At 40.9% G+C, this 25,472-nt stretch overlaps 1 protein-coding gene and 1 long non-coding RNA gene across 4 annotated transcripts in view; one reads left to right on the top strand and one right to left on the bottom strand.

The window, feature by feature from the left end:
* Positions 1-23,259, top strand: part of LOC122846013 (neuronal PAS domain-containing protein 3) — a 270,382-nt gene extending 247,123 nt beyond the window's left edge. For all 3 annotated transcript variants that reach the window (XM_044142661.1, XM_044142662.1, XM_044142663.1), the window contains 4 exons: positions 1,474-1,580; positions 15,889-16,036; positions 16,143-16,258; positions 20,501-23,259. In XM_044142661.1, the coding sequence (XP_043998596.1) occupies positions 1,474-1,580; positions 15,889-16,036; positions 16,143-16,258; positions 20,501-22,110 (1,981 nt within the window). In that variant the 3' untranslated portion in view covers positions 22,111-23,259. The remainder of the gene's footprint in view (positions 1-1,473; positions 1,581-15,888; positions 16,037-16,142; positions 16,259-20,500) is intronic.
* LOC122846014 lies at positions 9,525-11,126 on the bottom strand. Its single transcript, XR_006373180.1, has 3 exons — positions 11,075-11,126; positions 10,649-10,750; positions 9,525-10,451 (listed from the first exon to the last, which is right to left on the bottom strand). It is a non-coding gene; the product is annotated as an uncharacterized LOC122846014 (long non-coding RNA).
* Positions 23,260-25,472: the final 2,213 nt, after the last annotated feature.

Below are 25,472 nucleotides of genomic sequence, written 5' to 3' on the forward strand. Positions count from 1 at the left end.
TATTGAGCTTTAAAACATTTCTAAAATAAATGTTAGGTTTTTGTAACCAAGAAACCTACAAGAGTTGTAAATGTGAAACAGAAGGACCAAATAATTTCATCCTGACACATTTTGTTGAAAAAAAAAAGTAGCATTTGAATCAATCACTGATCCCATCTGAGCAGTTATTTTAATACAAACATGTCAGGAACATTTACATGACACATTATCTATGGTAAATATATTTCCGAGGTGGTTGTGGTGGCTTTATAATTATTTTAAAACTATAAAATAATTCATAAGGTGAGATAGAAGAATATGCCTGAGCTCTGGACGAGACAGTGAAAGACATTAATGTGTTTTTGTTGACTCTGTGTCCCAAATCCACTGGATCCTCTTTAGTTATCTCATAGTTATCAGAGTCAGCCCAGTTCCTCCTGCCCAGATCCACTACAACACGCTTCAAATACAACAAAACAGTTTATGCTCAGTTAAGGTTTGCTTTGCTTCACAACAGGCTGAATTAATAAGGAGATGGATTACTGTTACAGACAAGTTGCATGTAAAATGACATGGACTGATTGATTAATGACAGAGATTCAGTTTCAGTTCAGCCGGTTCACAACATGCCGCCTCAAGGTAGTTTCCACAAAAGCATCACTTCAATCCATTCACACACACATTCCAGTTGAATCCAGTTATCAAGGCTAGTGCTGTTCTCTCCTCCCTGGCTTCCTGCCGGGGGTTGGTTGGGGCTCCTGGGCGTGGCCTGCATGGCAGTGGGGCTGGGTCAGGGGGGCGTGGCACCCTACATCTCACCCTATGCCTCTTTGGCCTGGGGGCTGCTGCTCTGATGACCAACCTCTGTCTGGGATGGATTCACCCTCAGGTGGTGCCCTGTGTTACCAGCCTGTCCTGCTGCAGCCTTCCACAGCCTAGTCCAACCACCCTTTGCTGCTTTCTACGTTTTTGCAAGTGTGCGCATAAGTGTAGACACAAACGCACTCAAACAGACAGTACACAAATATGAATGGATGCAGGTCAGACAAGCACAGTAATGTGGCCTGCCTGCTCTGACGCTGTATGCAGTCTTGGTTCAGTCAAGTCGATCACTGAATTAAACTTCAATCTTGAGGTATTCTAGTTATAGAGTAAATATTTTTCTGGCGACCAGCTCAGTTATGTGGTGTAGCTGGAATGCTACAACAAGATGACGTAGCATAACGAGCCAGTGAAACGCAGGTCCCTGATTTTTTCATTTTACTGCAGTTCTGTGTCACTGGCCATACGGTCCTTTTCTACTTAATGTTTCATTTTGAGAGTAGCATGAAGTTATCTTTGTCTGCATGTCTTTTATTTCTGGGGGATCTCTAAATTAAAACCAGACTCAATGCAGGAAACTGCTTCGACATTATGAGATGTGAAAGATTCTTTAATAGTCACACAAAAGTTGACACAACATTTTCATTTTGCAACTTGTTTACTTTGTTTCAGAATCAGTGATTACATGGACCTGACCCCTGTGGACATTGTAGGGAAGAGGTGCTACCAGTTCATTCATGCAGAAGATGTAGAGGGGATCAGACAGAGTCACCTGGACTGTGAGTACCTTCACCACTTCTGGCCCACCGCAGCCACAAAAACATCTGTCATCTGTCTTTATCGTGGCTTTAGCTGTGCTTGTGTAATTCATTTTCACACATTTTTTTCCATGGCAACTGAATCAGCTTATAAATCAGTGTCTGCCAGGCCAGAGAGGCACCTCTTCACCCAGCCACACTGTCTTCCACCATGCAGACCAAGCCCAGGGGCCAGTTCCCTATGCAATTCAGGTCAAAGGGAGGAAGAGCACGTTACCACTCCATTTAGTGAAGGAGTCCCAGCAAGGTCAAAAGCGAAAGTACACCTCAGTCCTTCAGGGCCTCTGTCCTGCAATTCTTAGATGTTCAGCAGACCTTATGATCCCTTAGATGGACAGAGCAGGGGTCCAAACTGGCAGTTACAGGAATCCCCCTCAGCCACTTACACCATGAGTGCTGAACCTCTTTTCAGTTGCTTCAAGCAGTCCATTTTTCCATCAATATCCATAGAACTGGAGCTGGGCTTACTGACTGTAAGATCTAAAATATTTTGTGTCATTATTCGTTAAGCTGACTGCCCTGGGTATGAGTTTATTTTTCTGGCTGAGCAGGTGTTCTAAACAACCAAAAGCTCTTCATACTCTCTCAGTTCTTTTTGAGGTTTTATATTGCTGTAGCCTAGACCTAACCCTAACTCTCTCTATATGCAAGACAGTTTACATGGTTAACAGCCATTTTAGCCCCATAAAACACTTGGATGCATATCTAAGAGTTGACGAGGACACCAGTGTCCTCATAACAGTTATGGGGTTTTAAATATGCTCTTTCCCTCTGAAAGTTACCAGACAGAAAGTTCTGATAGACCTCTGATAGACTGTGCTCCTCTCCTGTACCTTTGCTAAGTTTTCTCTCAGCTGCAGCTCTACAATCTTATTACTGCTGTCAGTAGGCACAATGCACCCAGTGACACGGACATGCATGTGCAGACTGTGGGTTTGCTGTGCCTTTTAGAGTCTGTCTGGATGATTTGCAGCACTGTGTTTGTTGCAGCAGTCAGATCTTTACAGTGGCAGTAAAAGCTGAGGAGGCATTCAGAGCAGCGCAGCGTTTCACGGTTCGTCTGATGCAGTCAGGGTGTTTAGGCAGAACGCCAAATAATAACAAGCACACAGCAAGGACAACTGGCCTGATGGTAGTCAAATGTTGACAGCAGCTGTCAGATTCTTTCATATGCTAGCCCCTGTATCTGATTATTGTGACACAGAGAAAGCATTCCTTCTTGTCTTCAAGCGATGGTTCAGGTCTTTTGAAGTTGGGTCGTGTGAGGAACATGAAGTGTTTCTTAAAGGTGTTTTTAGAAGCTGTGCGCTCTGCCAAGACAAGCTTTCAAAATATTCTCCAGGTTTTGTTGTTTATTGCACAATTAAAACATCTGCAAAGATTAAAAATGCTACTGTGTTGAGTTGTCACAATACATATTGTCTAAGAAATAGATTGTTATTGTGTAATGTTGATTTTGAATGATTTTTTGTGTTTTGTTTAGAAACCTTTACAGTCCGAAGAGCAATTTCTCCTCTCGCTCCAACAGATTAAAACTTATTTACAGCTGCTAATGTTTCATTTATTATTTTTAATAATTACCTATTGTAGGGTTTTTTTCTGGCATTTTTAAAAACCACCACTTTATTTCTTGTTTAGGTTTTTAAATTAAGAGAAACATAAAGATCAATATTTGTTCTTGGTTAGTATTTGTGGAAATTGATGTAAAAAAAAAGAAATTTGAGCTAAAAATATTTACTAAATAACTGAATGCATTTACTCAATGAAAACACTAATATGACCTGAATTTGTTATATCTATGTTTAAAAACGCATTTGGTAGTTTTTAGAAGTTTTAGCCAGTTATTAAAGGTGCAAAGACTTTCATCTGGATGCAGTAAGACATTAAATGTACAATTCTGAAAGTTCTGTATGAAGAGAAAGTTGAGTTAGGTGATGGATCTTCCCTGTTCTCGGGCAAAAAGACCAGCTGTCTTTAGAGACAGAGTCTGACCTTTGACCCCAATAAAGCCTCTCACTGCTGTCGGCTGTCAGCATCTGTAAGAGAAGAGTTTAAAGAACAAAAGAACAAACAGCTGCCTCCTCCCAGGCCACGTTCTCTCCTGTACGTCCATCATTTTCTGGGATCTGTTGGAAATGTAACAATAAAGCTTTGGCTTGTGCTGGGCCGGCCTCCTTCATGACTGAGGAGAGTTGAGGTCAGGATGTTTCACCAATGACAGGTGACATAACCCTCCACTGTTTGACCACTCTCTGTGGCCTCCTGACCACTAAATGTTACCAACAGGAAGATAAGTGGAAACAAAAGTTTGATAGAGCAGATGTTGGTAAGTTCCACATCATGGCTGACCTTTGTGAACTCTCCTTCACCACATTCCCACCACGATCCCACCAGCCTACTGGGAACACTTCATCAAGCATTTAGCTCTGCTGGCAGCTTTTTAATGTATTTTGTAGTGATGCACAATATATCGGCACCAACATCGGTATCGGCCGATATGAGTGTATTTTCAACATATCAGTATCGGAATCATAAATAAAAGTAGGTCAATATTAACAACCAACATTTATTTCCATATTCAGTCCTAAAATCTCAGTTTCTTTCGAAATAATAGCAATTTTTTAACTGACAACCTGATGAGGATCCAGCAGTGTGAACCTCGAATACAGATACATTTCCTTCCTGGGTTTTAGATTTTGAGCGAGGGTGTATGATATATGTCCAACACAAAGAAGTGACATGCTGAAACTTTTCTGTCATTTGTTTTACCCAAAGTTTTTGAGCTCCAGACATTCTGAGTGGTAATCAGGTAAGAACTTTACACTGGCCTTGAAGGGTCAGACAGAATGAGGTGGGTTAGATTAGAATGTGTAAAACACACACAAAAAAAGGTGTGCAGTAGTGAGGCAGATGATTCCTCACTGCGGTGAGGACGGGAGGTCAGGAAGGCGAGCTGGCTGCCAGCAGTTTAAACGACTTGGTTTTAGAGGAGCATATTCTAATAAAGCACCTTCAGTCACCCCGGCTGCTCGTTTTATTCAGCTTCTTTCAAAATTCATTTCTTTGTGAAAAGCCAGATTTGAGAAACGGGGGTTGCAGGAAGGGGTCTATGTCTCTTCTTTTTTCCCTCTAACCAGGTGGAGTGTTGGTGATGTTGCTGTGAAAAATGGCTTTTTGTTCCAGGACCGTTTGATTCGGTGATTTATTAGCATGCCAGCGATTCTCTAGAACCTTCTAAAGCAGATAACATCTAAACCTTTTCAGCAGACCTTATGATCCCATCTAACTGGATAGATATGGTTTTTGGGGAATGTATCACTTTTATATCTCCTCTGTCCTTTTTCTTTTTAAACTCTCAAAAAGATGCCAGCTTTTCTGATCCACTTAGTGTCTTTGCCTCACCATGATTAGTAATAATTATGAAGATTCCTCCAGTGGGAGGAGAAATTCCACATTTTTATCTGGTACCATAAGAGATATCTTCTGACCTTAATGTACAGCTCTAAATGACAGACCCTTCACTCACTGCATTGTTGCACTCATGATGCCTCCACTGATAAAGTCTATCACCTTAGAAATGAAAGTATTTTCATTCCCTCTGCTGGTCTGTTTGTGTCCAGCAGTAACCATTGTCTCTGGGTGCTTCATTATTAAAAATAGTAATAGAAAGGACGTCGTGTGGCGCAGCGATTAGAGCGGGCACCGCGTGCACAGAGGCTACAGATCTCAACTCCGCCGACCCGAGTTCAAGTCCCGTCCTCAGTGCCTTGTGGCTCATGCCTTTCCCGTTTTCTCTGCCCCTTTTCTGTTGTATTTCTGTCAAATAAAGACCACAGAAGCCAAAAAAAAAAAGTCTTAAAAAATGGCTGTAGAAAGTAATTGCACAACTGTTAATGTGATCAAAAGAATAATAATAAAATTTTGTGATGGACTAGTGACCTGTCCAGGATGACCTCTCACCCGTTGACCGCTGGAGGTAGGCACAAGCACCTCTTGCAACCCCAGTAGGGACGGACGGAATAATAAAATTTTATTTTGATGCACTATATGTGTAAATCTCAAAGTGCTGCAGAATTACAATAAAAACATTAACCAATATAAAAGCAATAAAAACTAATTCAACACATGGTGAAACTGCTGGTTTCTTACCCACAGACCTATAAACTAACACTGTGTTGGAACATCTTTCAACTGAATTCCAGCATTCAGTTTTCTGTGTTAGGCTTCTACTGTAATCTAACACTGACTTCAAAGTTGTCAGAATGTCCCAGGTTGTCAGGATATCCACTGGTGACACTACAGATTTTCTTTGTCAGATTTTGTATTGAACTTGGGCTAACCCAATATATTGATTTGCTTCCTTTGCTGATTTGGACCTATAAAAGTTCCAGATTGGTTCCTTCAGATGATGACACTTTCTTCCTCGATATTTTATTAGACTTGGATTGCATTCACACCAGCGCTGTTCAATCAACTTTAATCAGTTTTACAACACAGGGCATTATGGGTATTTACAACAAGAACAAATGTGCGATTCTTGATCTAGAGGAAGAAATGACTTGTGATTTTTTATCAATGACAAAAGAGAAATCCACTAAAATGTAATGGCACTGCATTTTTATTTACATTTCACGAAGAACGAAGTGGACGTTTTTGTATAGTTTCCTTCGGATCTGTGGCGCCCCCACATATCAAAACTCCAAGATGTAATTCTCACTGAAGGTGTAAAAAGTTTTGACATGATCATGTAGCAGATCAAATTGTGTGCACAAACTTGGCAAATCAAAGTTGATTCTGATCAAGAAAATATCAATCAGAGTTATTGATAAGTGAATTTTATACATTTGCAGGCACAACAGGAAAGGGGATATGTGGAAAAAAATAAAATAAAGTTCAATAAAAAAAAACAATTTGGCATATTTAAACACAATAGGTTTTTATTTCAACATTTCAACATTGTTAATCTTGATGTATTGAAGCGTTCATAAATTAAAATGAATTATTACATGTTTACCCTAACAGTTTCGAAGCCTGGCTTCAGATAGCCCATCACTAGCTACCAGTACTGAGACTTTGCCTTCCGCTCTGCTGTGCTGCCAGGATTTTGGACTTTGTATTGTGTTCTTTCATTATTAAAACCATCATTTCTGGGGCGTGCTGTGGTGGCGTAGGGGATAACGCGACCCATATTTGGAGGCCTTCAGTCCTCGACATGGAGGTCGCGGGTTCGATTCCCGTACCCAGCCGACGCTTGCCGCATGCCTCTACCTTCGAATAAGGGACACCAGAGCCCACAAAAGACCCCCTGGTGTGGAAAAACAAAACAAACATAAAAAAAAAAAATTCAAACTGGGTCTGCAGCGTTTGCTTCACCACCTACATCACCAGTCCATGACAGAAGGACCCCACCAGGCCGAAAGGTGAGGCTTGCTTTTAATATGGATCCAGCTGGATTGAGAAGAACTATTAAAGAGACCTTTGGAGTCTCTTTCATATAGAAGGGCGGAAAAACCATATTCCGCCCGTCAGCGCCTTAATATATCCACACGCTTGGTGCTTTTATTGGACCAGTGGATCCCGCGACTTCGGCATCTGGGGCCGGCAGAGTTGCAACAGGAGGCAGAGTGGCAACGCTAGGGTGACCAAACGTCCGTATTTCCCGGGACATGTCCATATTTCACGTCCTGTCCTGGGCGTCCTGGGATATTTTTAGAAAGTGAGGAAATGTCCTGTTTATTGCAGGACCCAGTCCAACGTGTCGTGGTTTCTCTCCCCCCCACCCCCCGGTCCAACGTGTCGTGGAAACGGTCCTTTCCCCCCCACCCCCGAATGGTGTCCCGGTTTTCCCAAATGAAAATATGGTCACCCTAGGCAATGCCTGACAGCCATTGCCGTACTGAAAGGTAACTCTCTGCCTCCCAAGCCGGACTATCTTTCCGCCAGCCCAGCCCCAGCATCTCCGGGACCAGCCAGAGCTCCAGCCAGAGCTCCAGCCAGAGCTCCAGCCAGAGCTCCAGCCAGAGCTCCCGCCAGCACGCCAGCCAGCGTTCCCACCAGCACGCCATCCAGCGCTCCAGCCAGCCAGCGCTCCAGCTTCCATAACACCAGCCACACCTCTCGCCGTCACTGCAGCCTCTCCGCGTCTGGAGCTCACACCAACTCTGTCTGCCTCTGCTCCAGCCACAGTCCCCGTAAGTGTGCCTTCGGCCCCAGTTAGGCCTCCTCTGAGCTTCCTGACGTCCCCAGTGTTCCCTCGTCGCTCCCTTGTGGGTCCTCTGATTCTCCGCCCCCTAGTACTCCTCCCAAGTCCCAGCCTTCTAGTGCTCCTCCCAAGGCCATCGACTTGGCGCCATCGACTTCCGCTGGACCCGCCTTCAGGCGCCCGGCCCCTGTGACGTCCTCTAGACCTTCCCCATGGGTTCCGCCTTCAGCGTCGTGGATATTGCCCGCCGGACCTCCAACGTTGTTCCTGCTTTCGGCGCCGTGGACAGCTTCCCTCCCTTCTGGTGCCCTCGAGTTGATTCTAGAGTTCCTCATAAAAAAATTAACTGAAGATTTTGTGGCCACAACTCCTTGACAATGGAGGCAGTTACACATGTCCATGTGTGGGCCATGTTCCACACACTTCCTCCAAAATGTGTCTGAAGCACTATCTTTGTTGTTGGGCAGTTGTCACTTTGTGCCCTACACTGTATTGGTCCTGTCCTTCTGTGGTTTTTTCATAGATATAGATGTACCCATTGCTGCAAATATCAGCTCCACAGTCGATATTTGACAGTAACACCCGCTCATCCTCTGCCTTAAACACCAGTTCTCCGCACACCAGATAAGTGTAAAGGCTGCTGGTGTCAGAAGTAGTTGCCTGTCTCCAGCAAATGATGGAGGAGAGATGATATGTCTGAGTTCCGCATTTTACAGGTACTTCTAGGACTCTGTCAGGTATCACAGGATGTCTTACATCGTCCGGACTGTCTGGCCATGGCAGTATCAGGGTCATCACATCAGTATTATTGAAAAAGCAATCCCTCTTTTTGTTGGACTTGCAGGTGTCGCAACTTTCCAAAATTCTACTCCAATAACACTCCAAAAGAGTTGATGTCGTGTCACGCGGCCGTCGCGGGTTCGATTCCCGGACTCAACGACATTTGCTGCATGTCTTCTCCCCTCTCCTTCCCCCTTTCCTTTCAGCCTACTGTGGTATAAGGGACACTAGAGTCCACAAAAATGACCCCCTGGTGGGGGGAAAAAAAACAAAAAAAACTTAACATGTCTTGACTTAATTGCTTGCTCTTTTCATAAGGAAAACATTTAACAACATCTAATAATTACATTGCTATTATTTTTTTTACATTTGAACTCATATGTAAAAAATATTCACCAAGCAGATCGTTAATTTATAACTGTCACAAAACCTAGCATTTTAACAGAGATGTATAGACTTACTGTTAATCGCCTGTATTTTTGCCACGTGTATAAGTCCAACCTTATTCTCGTGGATGAGCAGATGGAGAGTTTATGCCAGTGTGCTGGTAAAAAAAAAAAAGACGCACAGCATTACTTTTTGTGGGATTTATTTGAACGTCTTTTTGGTTTTTCCATTGCTGCAGGAGTTAGAGAATCAATCAACATGCATTTTGGAGGGATAGGGTGTTCTCTGAACAGGGATCTAAATTTTAAAAGGCTTCTTTTTAAGTGTAGCACACAGGATGATCCCTTTCTGTGAGAAGGTGTCAGTCGCTAAGTCTCTATCATTACCTGCTGACAAGCCGGTCTTAGCTGGGGTCAGATCTCAAAGTCAGTCTGTCCTAGTTTCCACTCCAAGAACAGAAACATAAAAAGAAGATATAGAAGGTGAACTGCAGTTTTCACAAGTAAAAGGAAAGGTAAAGGAAGGAGAGATTTGTCAGCAGAGCAAAGGGAGCGGGTGAAAGAAAGGCAGAGAACTTTAGATTCACAGGCAGAAAATGAAAAGAGGGTAAAATCCCTTTCTTCTCAAGGACAGATGAGAAAATGAACAGTTTTGTTGGGGTGAAAAAGGGAAGATATGCAGATAGAAAAAAATTGATTGTTACACTTCCAGGAAGTAAAAGAGATTATGCAACAGCTTTTTCTAAACAGTAGAAATGAGTCAGACTGGGGATGAGGAATTTTCTTAGTTAATGGTAATGCAAATTAGAAAGAATGAGCAACAACATGGAAACTAAAGGTTATCAGTTGACTGAGCAGATTCTGCTAATTTTAGTGTCGTTATTAAAGTCAATAAAATGTAAAAATTGTTAATGATATGTAAAGTGATGAGAAGAAAAAACAAAAGGAGACCAGAACAAGAATTAGAGATGCTAAAAGGTTCTTTGATTTATTTATATTTTTTGGTAAAGCCTAGCTCAATTTCAACAATAGAGTAAATGTAGTAAAAATATGACAGACAGGATGTAAGAGAGAAAAGCTGGGGAAAAAAAAGAGAAGAAATAAACAAAAAAGTGAAAACTCTGTGGATTTAAGCCTGCAGGCGTTTCAGCAGAGCTCGTCTCTCAGGACCCACATTGCCTTTAATGAATCCTCACCGACACACACTCAAAAAGGCATATTTTATCTTCCCGGATAAAACACGCACACACTTGTTGTAAAACACACACACAGAAAACCTTTTAGAACACTAGGATAACAGAAGAAGACTCGCTCTGTGGATGAAGCTGGATGAAGGGACGGAATCAGCAGCATCACATGCTGACTTTCCTCTCACTTTTCTACAGTTTGAGGTTTCCGTCTCAGAATGAAGTCTCTGGTATTTCTGCATTTGTACACCTTTCCAAATTAAAAGCATTGGTTGTTCTGCAATGAAATACACATAGAATGGTCTCACTTTACAAAGAAGCCTCCCACCAAAAGTATAACATGTATTACAAACAAATACAGAAAAGTTCACTCAGGTAGAGATTACATAAGTCAATATTTATTTAATGATTGTGCAACTAAAGATTGTTGAAAGAGAACATAGCTGTCCTCTTCGTCAATACAGAACTTGTCACCTGTTTGATGAAAACGGAGCTCCAGGAAGAAGCAGGCTGTACGCAGAGCGGCTCAGTCTGCAGCAGGAAAACGTTTCCTTTGGTTCAGAGCTCCTCTCTTTGCTGTGGACAATGGCTGTTTACAGAGCAGTCTACAGTAAGCTTCACAGTGTCAAAGTAGCGCATTGCAAACGTCATGGCCAAATGTTAGTGATTGGGTAAAATTCAAAACATCAACAGAGTCCATTAAGAAATTGTTTCTGAACAGCAGAAAGCCCTGACAAAGTGGGCTGGTTCTTAACATGATAGAGAACTCCAGTTCTTTAGGCACCAAGAAGACCTGATAGTCGGTGACGGAACACACAATGCAGTTAATTAGTTTTCATACTAAACTTTAAAGCCCTTTAGCTCCTACAATCCAAAAATATTCCAGAAGCCACATCTTACACCAGCTCTCTCTAACTCCAGTCCTGAGGGGCCGCTGGCCTGTCCCTGTTTCAACACACCTGAATCCCCTCCTCAGTATGGGCTCACAGTCCTGCTAATTACCTAATTATTTGACTCAGGTGAGTTAGAAAGGAGACCTCTCCAAGCTGCAGGATGCCTCATCTTTAAGACCTCTTTCTTATACCAACATTATCCGCACTTCTTTGAAGCTTTCTGGGCAGATTATCACACCAAAAATGAGAATATGGGTACATATCCGGGCTGCACAGTGGCCCAGTTGGTAGAGCTGTTGCCTTGCAGCAAGAAGGTCCTGGGTTTGATTCCCGGGGTCTTTCTGCATGGAGTTTGCATGTTCTCCCTGTGCATGGTGGGTTCTCTCCGGGTTCTCCGGCTTCCTCCCACAGTCCAAAAACATGACTGTCAGGTTAATTGGTCTCTCTAAATTCTCCCTAGGTGTGAGTGTGTGTGTGGATGGTTGTGTGTCCTGTCTGTCTCTGTGTTGCCCTGCGACAGACTGGCGACCTGTTCAGGGTGAACCCCGCCTCTCGCCCGGAATGTAGCTGGAGATAAACACCAGCAACCCTCCTGACCCCATTAGGGACAAGGGTGTATAGAAAATGGATGGATGGATGGGTACATATCCATCCATCCATTTTCTGTTCACCCTTGTCCCTAATGCGGTCGGAGGCGGGGTACTGGGTACATATCAGTATCTCAAATATTTTATCTTTAAAAAATAACATGAATGTTGTGCAGCGTGAAGCAGAAAAGAACATGTGCCTCCAGAGGGGTTCCAGTCTGAGTCCTTTGCTAACTAATTTGGTAAAATGACAGACGGCAGTTCAGAACTGAAGTGATGTAAGGATAAACATGAACACCAGCTTGACCAATCTTATCAGTTAAGAGATTTTTTTCACATCATTATGATTAGAACAGATAACTTGGTTAAAGTATGTGATAAATACCATTGATCAATGAATGAGAAGTGTGGCAGGTGATGAAAGAAGAAAAAAATTAATGGTGAAAAAGATGAGAAAAAGTGAAGTGAAGAGACTCAACTTTAAAAGGGAATAGAACTCCTTTAATCGAGCGGTTTCTCTCCTGCAGCCTCAGGCTAGCCTCCAGCACTCCCTTTCTTCCCATCTCCATCTATTCTCCTTCTCTCCCTCTGTCCTTCATTAGTGAACAATCAGTGAGGGAGCCATTTAAAACTGAAGGAGACAAAGAGTAAGGTTTATCATACAGACTGGAGGTTTTTTTGGTCATCTCAGACTACATTTCCCTACATTTGTTTCACCCAGACTCCCCCCCCAAACTCCTCAATGTTTTTTCAGCTACTGAACTGTTGCCAAACTTTCTGGAAGTGTTAGGAAAATTTACCTTGCTGCTATTTGAACAGAAAAGATGAACATAAAACTGTTTTCCTTGTCATACTATGTGTAGTGAAGAGACTTAAGGAGGTGTCCTGATCTGCCACAAACTGACTCCTCCTGATGCGCAGGAGCAGATGACTGAGCTATAAGATTTGCAAAAAGGCACAGAACGCCAAAAAACCCAATGAAACCAAATGAAACAGGTAGAAACATTTTCTGCTGCTAAGTGCAGATCATCAGCTGCTGAGTTAAAACTCCCTGATGACTTACTGCATGGTTTCTCAACAGCAAAGTATTGGTGAAATCAGTAAGACCTTTACAAAAAAGTATATCATTTTAAAACAGATTTGTGTGACAAAGGTTACAGCTGCATTTCTAAACTTCTGAAAAGTCCAGAGGGTGTCGTTGGAGACAAAGTAAATCAGACACAGTTCATCATACTATTTCTGACAAAGGAGTCAAAATAATTATCAAGAGTTGTCGAAGACTCAAGGAGCAATCACAGACAGATTTAGAAAACCTGGAAAGAAGAGATTTGTTTATTCCCATTAATGAACAAACATACAGTACAGACCAAAGGTTTGGACACACTTTCTAATTGAACTCAATTAGAAGGTGTCCAAACTTTTGGTCTGCACTGTACATGTTATTAACATTTTTTTTATGTCGTTGAAAAGAACAACCAAGACAGAAATCACAAGAGAGTCTCTCTAGATCTTTAACGATACTTGCATTAATTGAAAGAAAGTAGAAAATGCAATGAGCTCCAGAGTTGGTAAGTCAGAGCGTTCTCTGATCTTGTATGAATCCACTTCCTACATTCCTTCACAGCTGTCAGGTGGATGTTTTCCAGCCCTGAAAACACCTAGAAATGACGGTTCCTCATCTCGTCTCAAATAGGAAACAAACTTATAAACTTAGTCTTCCTACATACAATAAGTGCTGCAATGTGTAAGTTTCACTTCAACTTTATTATGTCACATTTTTCCAAAACTATGTCTAGTAATATGAGATCAAAGGGCGACAAACGGGTAAATGATCAATGTCAATGTAGCCAATAAATACAATTGACTCTCAGTAGAAAAGATAAAATGAGTGAAACATTTTTCCAAATATTCGGTTAGTAATTCACACACACACACACACACGCACACACACGCCCACATACAACTTTCGAGAGAAGTGGAACAATTTTGATCCACAGTGCAGAGAATGATAAAGTTTATAATGATTCTACATTCCTTTAAATTATTTGGATTGTTAAAGTGCTTGTTCATCTGCTGAAACAGTAACATGTCTGTTGGTGCGGATTCTCCTTTAAACTAGGAGAGGACCAGATATTTAGTTGAGATGTTTCATTTTGTGCGAGTTGCTGGAGATTGAAGGACGGCTTCAGAACAAAGTCATTCTCATTGATCGTGTGTAGTCGAGCTGTTTTCTGAGTCAGTTATTTTGGACCTGAGCTCGTGTTTAGATTTCACCCACAGAAACAGTCTGCTCCAGCAGTTGCACCTTCTACGTCTCTGGGTGTGTGTGGGTGTGTGTCCTCTTCCGTTGGGCATGCTAATACAGCCAGCATCTCTCTGAGGACCTGCCGTCAACTGAACAGCCACCACTGCCATGCTTGTGCACATGTGTCTGATGGTGCGCATGTGTGCGTGAGTGTGTGTGTATTCACTGTGCTGTTATTTACTCTGTTGTACAAACAAAACAAGGTCACATTCAAGGTGACATGATCTCACCATCTCTACCTTAACATGCAAACAAGTTATTTTCCCTCTGACTCTGTGCCTCTCCCCTCCTATGAATAGGCAAATAGAGAAGGAATAAGCAGCAGCCGACCAACCAAAGTCAATTACTGAAGCCCTGGGGATGTCGTCTTAAACAATGCTATTAGATTCTAATAGTTTTTAATTACTGGCCTTCTTTTTATATAAATCAGCCGTCGCTTTCTCTCTCTTTCTTCTCTGTCATGGAAAGCCTATTTGTGTCCGTAATTAAATTGAGGAGTGGGATATGAATTCAGAGGCCTTCGCTTCTCGTCTCTGACTGTTTCTGTTTGAGCGGCTCCTGATTAATGCCAATACATATTGCTTGAGATAACCATTTAGTGGTTAATTTAGCCAAATTTATTACCCGCGTGCTGTCTCAGGGTGAAGCGAGGTTTGGGTGTTGGGTGTGGGTTGGGGGCTGGGGGTTGGGGGCCACCTTTGAAAGGAGACATGTGGTTGCTGCAGTGGCACAGCGATGTCTGGTGGAGAGCAGGAGTATTACTTTTATTCACTTATTCAGTGAAAAGCTCTTGCTGTGTGTTTGAAAAGTTAAAGAACTGACCATGATGTGATCCAGATCAACTTACCTTAACTGAAGGTTTAATAACACTAAAAAGTTCAAATCTTAGCTGTATAATAAGGTGTTTTTGTTTCTGAGAAGATGCTAAAAACCAGCAGCACAGAGGTTAATGCATCATGACTGAATATAATCACCTTTGTCTCTGTTTTTCTTTGTTCTTGTCTGGGGTTGTGGGAGTGCAGTAGGTGCCACTAATAGGCGTGTAAGAGGACTCAGCATAGACAGGCTAGCAGAAAGTGCTAGTTCTTACTGAATCATATGTTCAGGACATCATCTTCTTGTCATTGCAACTCTCCATCTGGTGTTCCTGACCTCAAAGTTTTTCTTCTTTAGATCTGTCTTATGTAAGAACTTATTTAGCTTAAAGCTGCAGTGTCTAGCGTTTATATATATACTATAGTATATATATATATATATATATATATATATATATATATATATATATATATATATATATATATATATATATATATATATATATATATATATATATATATATATACAAAGTTTATATATATATATATATATACTATATATATAAACTTTGTTACATATTTATTAAAACTGTTGCTATGTTGTCACAGTTTAATATGTGACAGATAATCTGAAAAAAAGCTCCTCTGCTTCCTCCTTGTGGTCGTACTGTCATCTGCAGAAATATGCAGCTCAGTCAGAATCAACTAATCAGAGCAAGGAGGAGGGTCTTAGCGCTGTTCATCAATTCATGTATGTGCGGTAGCTGTGGAGAGACAACTTACTCTGAGAGGGTAACTTTTTATCTGCTTAGCCAGGCACAGCAGGCCTCTGGTGAGGGAGAATAAAATATCTACAACATAACCATCACTCTAGGAATGTGTCGTTGTGTGTTTTTATACCTGATAATAAACTTAGATACAGTTATGATTGTATCACAATAATTAAAGAAAAAGTTTAAACCAAAACTGATTGCAGTTCTGTAAAATAAACCAATTTCAATGCGGCTAAAAACCACCTCATCCCAAGTTTCAAACCTGCAACAATTTAGCAATTTTGAGTTAACATAAAAAAAACAGATTAGTCATTTTCCTGTGTCTTTCTGTCTCTCTCTAGTGATGAATAAAGGTCAGTGTGTGACAAAGTATTATCGGTGGATCCAGAAGAACGGTGGTTACATCTGGATCCAGTCCAGTGCCACCATTGCTATTAACGCCAAGAATTCCAGTGAGAAGAACATCATTTGGGTCAACTACGTCCTCAGGTCAGACAAGACTCACTTTTGGAAATAATGGACAATAACTGCAGCAATACCCCTTTCATTTTGAATTCTGCATCATCATTAACAGTTTTCCTGTTTTTGTTCACAGTAATCCTGAGTATAAAGACACACCAATTGACATTGCCCAGTTGCCAAATCTTCCGGAGAAAGCGTCTGAGTCCTCCGAAACCTCCGACTCTGAGTCTGAGTCCAAAGAGAACTCAGGTATGTTAGTGATAGCAGGTTGGAGGAACAGTTTCATATAATAAATCTAGAGTTATAGCTGAAAGACAAAGGAAAGAAAGAAAAGGACTACAAAGTAAAATATTATTGAAATGTTTAATAAAATGTTTGGGTTGTTTGTTTTGGTTTTTTTCAATGTTTTAAAGTTGGACCATAACAGAGATGTAGTTTTCATGTATAGAAAGTCGTGAAGAAAACAAGACAAACTTGAAAATCCAACTATGCATAAGAGAAGGCCCAGATATTTTATCAGTTGGTGCCAGTGTGCGGTCTGTTCCAGGCAGAGCGGTGGTGTGTGCCAGCAGCTGCAGGGACTGGGCTCACTGGCAGACCAGCCTGCTGCCGCAAAATGACAACATGATAAAATATGCTCCAACAAAATACACAAAGCTCTGCAAATTCAACAACTTCTCAAAATACTTCAAAACATTTCTAGACAGTGTAGAGCAGAATGTATTTTTGAGAAAAAAACACACTTGTAATATTCCAAATATGACTTAGAAAATGGGCAAAGAATTAGAAATAAATACCAGTGATAAATGTTTATTCCCTAAGAGAGCTTACAGACAGAAGGACACACTGATCTGTGGAGCCAGTGGGCCTTGTAGACACATTTTATTCAATTCTGTTGATGTGAGTAATAGTTATTAGTTATTATTATTAGTTATTAGTTACTAGCTGAATATATAAATCACATACACACCAGTACATTGTTCTTTATTTTGCTTTTGCCTTTTTGTGCCTCTTGGTTCTAGTTGTACTTTAATCTGTGTAACAATTAACTCATATAAAATTATTTTTCCTCTGCGAACCAAAACTGTAATATATGTCCACATCTTCAGTGGGCGTCCTCAACATGATGCTTTCAGATTCCATGTCCGCAGCCTGCCTCAGGACATGATAGATATCTCCTGGAGGAGCTAAAAATTATTGAACAGAAACCTTTGCCAGGGCTTCTGTTTGGGTTGGTGAAGTCATTATTACAAAATAAATCATCAGCCTTTAACCCATGGTGGATTGGTTCCACGTACAGCTGTCTCCACTGAGTGGTAACGACAGAAGTTGGTTTGGTTTTGTTTTAATAGAACTGACTCTTACCACACCACTCCTGTGTCCAAAGGAACGCTCTGGTACGGTCAGAATGGAACTACACAAAACATGAGCCATTGATTGTCACTGTTTGCTTCAACCACAAGACATACCAGTGTTTACCCTGGCATAGTACTACTTTAGACTCCTCGGTTTGACCTCGCTTGCCTAGTGAGAATCCAACTGTTGGTGGAAATGCTCTGCTGAATACGGCGGATCTTAAAATCGCACACTGAACCGCACTGACACGGTGGAAAAGTTTAAAACAAAACTGACTGCAGTTCTGTAAAAAAAACATACGTGATTGCACGTATCGTGGGTTTCGATACGGCTAAAACCCACCTCATCCCGAGATTCAAACCTGCAACAATTTAGATGATTGAAAGTATAAAAAAATAAATAAATAAATCATTTTCCTGTGCATTTCTGTCTCTATTCCACATAACACCACTTTGTCTTTTCAGCATTAAGTTTCCCAGGAGCACCCCATAATCCCAAAATGGTTCTACTTCCAGGTCATTTGAACAGTTGTTCAGTAAATAAACACAGGTGACAGTGAGAGAGCTCTTTGTGTGGTCAGTTACTTCAGAACCTTTCAGTTGCTCTGAGACTGACCCGTCCTATTGGACCCAGTTTGTCATAGGAGACCCTACCAGGAACCTCTGCTCCTGACATAAAGCCCATAATAATTAGTCAGAGTTCTAGCTAACACTATCTTTGTTGAGTTGGAAATCTACACAGACCAGCAAAGGCGATAATAAAACATTTTTTATAAAAGCCTTAGAATCAATAGTAATTGAAGCATCTTTAAGATAATTCAAATTACTTGAGCAGAAACAGTCAATCTGCTAACACCACTACCTTCCTGTGAGCTGTTGTTCACAACTTAAACATTATTGTTGCATCATATCTTTGTTGCAGCCAGCACTAAGTGACTTAGAGCTTACACATTGTAAGTGAATTTAAACCAAGACAGCCCCTCCACTTCGAGCATAATACTATCAAATCCTAAAGCCTGTGTTGGCACAGTGGAACTCAGGGCCAGCTGGTATTTTTGCTAGAGGATAGAGATTCTGGCAGGCTGCTGGTTGTAAACTGATGCCAGCTGCAGCAGGAGGGAGCCAGTTTCAGCAAATGTCCAACAGGCCCAAGGTGCTCTGATTCAACATGTTCAAAAATGAAACAGATGCCCTTTGACCTTTCTGCAGTTAGATGGCAACTAACATGAGAAGATGCGTCTGTTTTGTTTACAGCTGTTACAGAAAAAAACGACACCAAAGACTAATTGAAGCCACACAAAGAACATCCCCCTGCTTTAGTTTGAAATCCTCTCTTTTAGTTTCCGTCATGCGTTTAGCTTTTTATCTCCTGTGTTTGCAAATGCTTACAAAAATGTTGCAATACCTTGGAAGTCAGACTGAAACAGTAGATCTAAAGATTTACCACCACTGTGCATCTCTGTGACTCCACCACCTCTCTGTTAAGGCAGCTGTCTTTAGTCCACACCTGAGCTTATAGGCAGTATGTCAGTCGTGTTGTATTCCAGACGAGTTGTCACTAAAGCAAACAAAATCTCTGGATGTTCAATAAATAAGTACATTGATTAAGGAAATGGTAAATGAATTATACAGAGATGTTTTTCCACTTAATGTGTTTTGCTTTCATCCAAACTGATTCATTAGGCGCTCCAAACAGAGCCAACTGGCCAGTCCTTTGTTTGTGCTGGTATAATATGTGTATTGTTTGTGTGTAATTGGCTGGATGGAGCTAACATGACTAAACAAAAACAGATGGTGAACATAGCAAATACAGAAAATAAATTCAATTCATTTCAGAACAAATCATCTCAAGACACTTTACAAAAAAGGTCAATTCAGTTATTATTATTATTATTATTATTATTATTATTATTATTATTATTATTATTATTATTATTATTATTATTATTATTATTATTATTGACCTTTATGTCAACAGCAAAATCCCATTGCGATTAAAAATCTCTTTTACAAGAGAATCCTGGCCAAGACTGAGTTTACAGAACATTCACGGCAAAACACAAACACACACATGCCAATCAAACACACACCTTACAATTCATCCTAGTTATCAAACAGTGCTTTAAACTCAGGTAATGACCCGAATTAGTTCAAATGGTTTTATCCAATCCAGTGTTTCTAAAACGTTTCAGGCTGAGGACCACTTCACCTATTTAATAAACACTCACTGACCACGTAACTTCAAATATGCCCCCACAATAACATGACATTGTAATATATATGATCTGAAATGAAAATATTAGTCTTCTAATAATTGTTTTTTGCTTTGTACATCCTAATGAAAAGGGTTTAGATCTGACTGGCCAGGACTAAACCATGAACAACTCTTCCAAGTTCAGGTTCTGAAAGTGTGGATTCAAACCTTTCCAATGATGTCAAACACATGAAGATAAAAAAAGAAGTTGTTCTTTACTACCAAGTGTTGTGTGCATTAATAACAGTTTAGGACAGTTTGTAATTTAGAAGCACAATAAAAGACAAATAGAATGGAGTTGCTTTGGCGGAAACAAAAATTCTCTTCTGGTCAATTAAATATAGAAATTATACACACATCTCTGTCAAATGTATTTATCTATTGTATTTAATTAACTTAATTTAATCATTTTAATTAAACATGAATAAAAATAGCTTTATAAGCCAGCAAAATTGTAAAAAACAGTTCTCATTAACTGAGACTCATGGAAGCACACCTGACTGAACGCATGTGAGCAATAAAAACATGTGATTTTGTCCAGTTCTTGTCAACTTTGACGCATTTGAAAATTTGTGATGAGCTCATGCAAGCTGAGCAAGAGGTTTAGCTTGATGTACACCCTCACGTGCGTCAAGCAGTCGGACGATGTGACCTGGTGTTACGTAGAAAGGCTGATGAAATCAGTGACGTCACTACCTACATCTACAATTACTATATGTTGTGATCTTCTTGGGGGGGCAGGAGGTCTCGTTAACCAGGCTGGAAGCTCCGCTGGATAATGGTAGGGGAAACTCTGCTTACAGCTGGATGTCATGTATTCATCTTCTTATGTAGGTAACGTGTCTAATATTTCTATTTCAACCATCCTATTTTTTTTAACAGACAATGAAAATACCAAGTCTGAGGGAAAGCCAGGCCACCAAGCAGAACACAGAGAGGATCCAGAAGCAGACAGCAAACGTCAGCAGCAACCAGGCCAATCACATTGCTCATCCGAGGAAATGAAGAACCATGACGACGGAGACAGTTCAAGTAACCCTGAAAGTCAGGACAGTGATGACAGCCTGGAGCCCTCAGACGGGGAGCAGGAACAGGAGCAGGAGGTGGTCCAAGGAGAGGGGGGAGGACTGGAAGGCAGGTTGGGGAGATTAGCTGGTCTGGGAGCGCTGGAGGGACTCAACACCATCAGTGGACTGGGTAGTTTGGGAGGGCTCCATATTAAAGTAGAGCACTATGGAGAAGGAGAGGAAGAACTCCACAACTCACAAATGTCTTCATCAGAGGATGACGAAGAAGAGGAAGAAGAGGACATTGATGAGGTTGATGATGGAGTACAAAACTGTGACGATGCCAGTGCTGGCAGTAAGCTCCAGAAAAGGCGGAAAAGGAGAAAAGTGCAAAAATGGGATGGAACACGAAGCAGGAGGCTTCGTCTTTCCACAACTCCCCCTAGCCCAGCAGCAATAGGCGACTCTACACCACAGGCCAATCCCTCAGGGGCCGCCTCCATCACTTCCACACCGCTTCTAACTTCGTCCGACTCCCCAAACAGCACAGGAACCACATCCTCTGTTCTTAAAATCAAGACAGAGATGGCAGAGCCTATAAACTTTGACAATGACAGCAGCATCTGGAACTACCCACCCAACAGAGAGATTTCCAGAAATGAGTCTCCATATAGTATGACCTCTAAGCCTCCTGCTGCAGGGAGTCAGGAGACATTCCCTTCCCCACAGGGTGGCTCTCTACAGGTAGCCATCCCTGACTCGGTCCTCACCCCTCCTGGACCCGAAGGGGCAGCAGGTGGGGTGAGAAAGCCTCCATACAACGGAAACTCCGCCTCGTCCTCTTCTTCCACTGCTACGAGTTTAGCTCCTCCTTCCAACACTTCCTCCACTGACCCCCTGTCTCCTCCGCTCTCTGCGTCCCCCCGGGACAAGCAACAAGGTACTCCTACAACATCCTCAAACTCTTCCTCATCCTCCTCTTCAAATTCAAGCTCTTCTTCACTGCTGTATTCTGGGGATCTTGAAGCACTTCAGCGCTTGCAGGCTGGTAATGTGGTCCTTCCACTGGTTCACCGCGTCACGGGAACTCTGTCTTCTACCAGCACCACGACGCCTCGTGTCTACACCACCGGCACCATAAGGTACGCGCCAGCAGACGTCACTTTGGCCATGGCACAAGGGAACCTCCTTCCCAATGCTGCCATGAACTTTGTGGAGAGCTCAGGGTTTGGTCTGGACCCTAAGACGCCTATGGAGATGCTCTATCATCATGTCCACAGGCTAAACATGTCCGCTGCAGCAGCTGCAGGCCCTTTTGTCGGATCCCCAGCACCCACAGTTGGCAATGGCAGCTTGGGAGGCCAGATGTCAGCGACAGCCAACGTTTTCACCACAGCGGAAGGACTTTTCTCAACACTACCGTTCCCTGTGTACAGCAACGGGATCCACACTACGCAGACAACTCTAGAAAGAAAGGAGGATTAATGAAATACATCCAAGACCGCATTACTGTGTTTAAAGAATCAACAACTGTTTCTAACTCAAAGACTACTCAGTAGTAAAAAATAGTAAGAAAGAATTTATCAGCGTGGAGCAGCACTGTGTTTCCAAGATGGAACAAAAGACAGGAACTGTCAAACGTACTCTAGCACTTTGAGCAATTGAGCTTGTGGAAGACATGGGTGGCCCTCACACACACACACACACACAACCCTTTTCTATTGATTTTCTCTATCACCGATCTCTTTGCTTCCATTTATTGTAATCAACAACTTTTTTTTCTTACCACAGATGAACAAAAAAAAAAAAGCAACGATTCTTTACTGTAAAGAATTCCTTTTTGCCTACAGAGAATTCATGTTGCCTAAGGATTCCACTGGAGCCTGAAGGGAATCATTTTATGATATCACTTGTTTTGGTTGCATCTTTATGAAGATGTTGATTGTGCATACTTTCAGGAGGTTGGTGCAGGTATTTGTGACACACTGAAAATGCTGTGCCTCTCCTTATGTATCTTGATGTGATCAAGGCTAAAGAAAAAGAGTTTTTAACCTGAGAGGAGAGGTCAGCTGTCTCAGAGATAATCTTTTCACAAAAGGTTTTTGCGAATGTTTCTTGGTTGAGGGGACAGTAATCGATGCTTTTTCCTCTTCTATTTCTTCCTTTTTATGAAATATTCTAGCTCAGATGTAACTTTGGAATCAAACATTATACAGAAAAACAACAAAAAAAAAAAGCAATTTCAGCCGGGTAAAGACCTGTGAACTATCGAATGTTACTACAAGTTTCCTCATTTATCTGAGGAGTTTACCTACAGGTCTCACACCAAACATAACCTCCACTTCATCTACTCCCATCTCAGTCTGTTGAGCTTTCGTACCTTCACTCTGCTTATCTGACCCTTAACTTTCTGTCCACATTTTTTCTGGTAATTCTACAGATTTGTGGTGCTAACAAACGTCCAGTTACCCAGTTTCAGCTGGCTGATGTGGGTACTGTAAATTCGGCCCTCCTGTCCTTCCTCCAGTTTGATTAATGTTCATTTAATTACTAATCTTCAGGAATGTCAGAATACACACGACAATGTGAAGCTGATCACTAGATGTTTAGGTTCTCTTCTGTTCTTTTTATTTCTGTATATATTGAGCATGGGACTTAACTCTCGTCATATTAGTTTGAGGCTAAATACTTAACATTGCTAATATGTTGACAACCTTGACAGGATTTTGTTTTCCTGATGCTCGTTTGTTTGTTTTTTGCTCTTAAACCTAACCAATTTTTTTTGAATGTCCATGTTTGCGAGACCATTCGATTAAAACTACATATCAACAAGGAGATTGTAAAGACATGCATTTTCAATCAATCTGTCAAACCTTCCAAAATCGCCAAAATTTTAGATGAATGTATATTTGATAAGTGAGTCACTTTTAACTCTCAGTTAGTTTGAGGCTAAATACTTAACATTGCTAACTTAAAAAAAAAATGAATGTTGACAACCTTGACAGGATTTTGTTTTCCTGTTCCGTTTGTTTGTTTTTTGCTCTTCTCGTTTTCTTCCTGAACCAGAATCACCTCCACAACATTTTCCTCAACAATCCACTCTCTTCCATCCCATCGCCAGAACCTGTGATTAAAAACTACATATCAACAAGGAGATTGTAATAAAGACATGCATTTTCAATCAATCTGTCAAACAATCAATGTACAACAGGAGTAAAGTGGGATTTCCTTTATTTAGATGAATAAAAAAAGAGAAAATCCCTTTTCTTTAAAAAAAAAAGCTTTGTTTTTGCTTTGGTTGCGTCCTTCTTCCCCCAGCCTCCTTTGCCAAAAAAAAAGAAAAAAAAAATAGAAAGAAATGCTAAGTTCACACATTTGGTGTTTTAAAAGCACTGTGATCCTTGCTCATTTGTAATTTTTTGGTAAAAACAGAAAAAAAACATACTAAGTAATAAATCAAACTGTAATAAGCTATCACAATGTCAATCTTTTGAAAGTTGACAGCCCTGTCTTTACCATCCCGTCATCTTATTACCCCGTGTGATTAAGCCGTAAAACCGTGTTACCGATGTGTTTAGTGTCACTGGCTGTCAAAACGTCTTTCATGGCAACTTCTCTGTGTGTGTGTTGACTATATGCAGTATATACTGAGCTACTGTAGCTGTTTTTGTCCTTTGTCTTCTCTGTGCTCTATCTCTAGTGTGGCGAAGGAGAGGAAGTGGCGTCAGAGGTGAAAAAACTGTCAGCTGGATGAATTCTAATCTAAACTCTGCCTCTCTGCTTCCTCCTCCTTCTCCTCCGTTTCCCTCTATCTGCAGTCTTAGTGAAACCAGTGGAGGTTGTGGAATTTCGTGTTTGGTGGCCTTTGCAAAAAAGAAAAGAAAAAAAAAACACAGGAGTAAAAATTGGCAGAGTCCACCATTTACTTTTTGCTGCTTCCTTTTTGTCTTTGTAAAATTGCATTTTTATTTTCTAACCCTTCTCTCTTTCACTCGACTGTTGCTTTTTGCTGTTGTGTAGTCTTATTCAAACCTCTTTATCTTGTTGTCTTTTCTCTCAGAGATGAAAAGAATATTTAACTAGCTCAAAGGTTTATGGAGCCATGTATTTGCCTCTAAGGAATTCTGGGACAGGTTTCCTGCTCATGCACCCAAAAGAACATAATAAGAAATATTTATACTATTTAAATTGTGTAGGAATAATATAATTTACATAATTTAATATAAAGTTTGATGAGGAAAAATCTGAGGAAGGACTTTAAATATACCCTGAGGTTAAAAACTACCACAGCCTGGCCTGTGAAACGTTTTCCCAGACTTCCTGGAGGTGTTTTCTGTGCATTGGGTGTATTTCAATGGTCCGCACCAAAATGTCTTGAACTCCCAGTCAAATTTGTCTTTGGGGATCAAACTGACTTAGATAAAGGTTTCGAGGGATGTGAAAAACATTCACGATTGTCTTTCAAAACACAATAATAAAAAAAAAAAAAAAAAGCAATTTTAACAATTTCTATAAATATTAAAAGCAGGAAAAAAATTTCTCACTATAAATCTATTTTTCTAGGTGTTTTGGAAAACTGAACTGCATGTTTAGTAATTTTGTCCATTTACTGTGAACAATCCCATTTTTGATTTTTATTATTATTTTAGTCCTGTTGCTGTAATTTTACTTCGTGTTTGATTGTTGTTTTTTTTATGTCTGGAATATCCATTATGTGGATAAAATGTAGGCCTTTTGAAAGATAAAGGTTTGCTGAAGTTCAGCAGACCAAGTCTCTGATCCAGCCGTCACATGGACAAAACAAACTGTCACGTCTTGTGTTTATCAGTGTTAAGATTGGTGTTTCA

This window comes from Gambusia affinis, linkage group LG16 (genome assembly GCF_019740435.1).
Source record: "Gambusia affinis linkage group LG16, SWU_Gaff_1.0, whole genome shotgun sequence".
In the NCBI taxonomy this organism is placed as follows: domain Eukaryota; kingdom Metazoa; phylum Chordata; class Actinopteri; order Cyprinodontiformes; family Poeciliidae; genus Gambusia; species Gambusia affinis.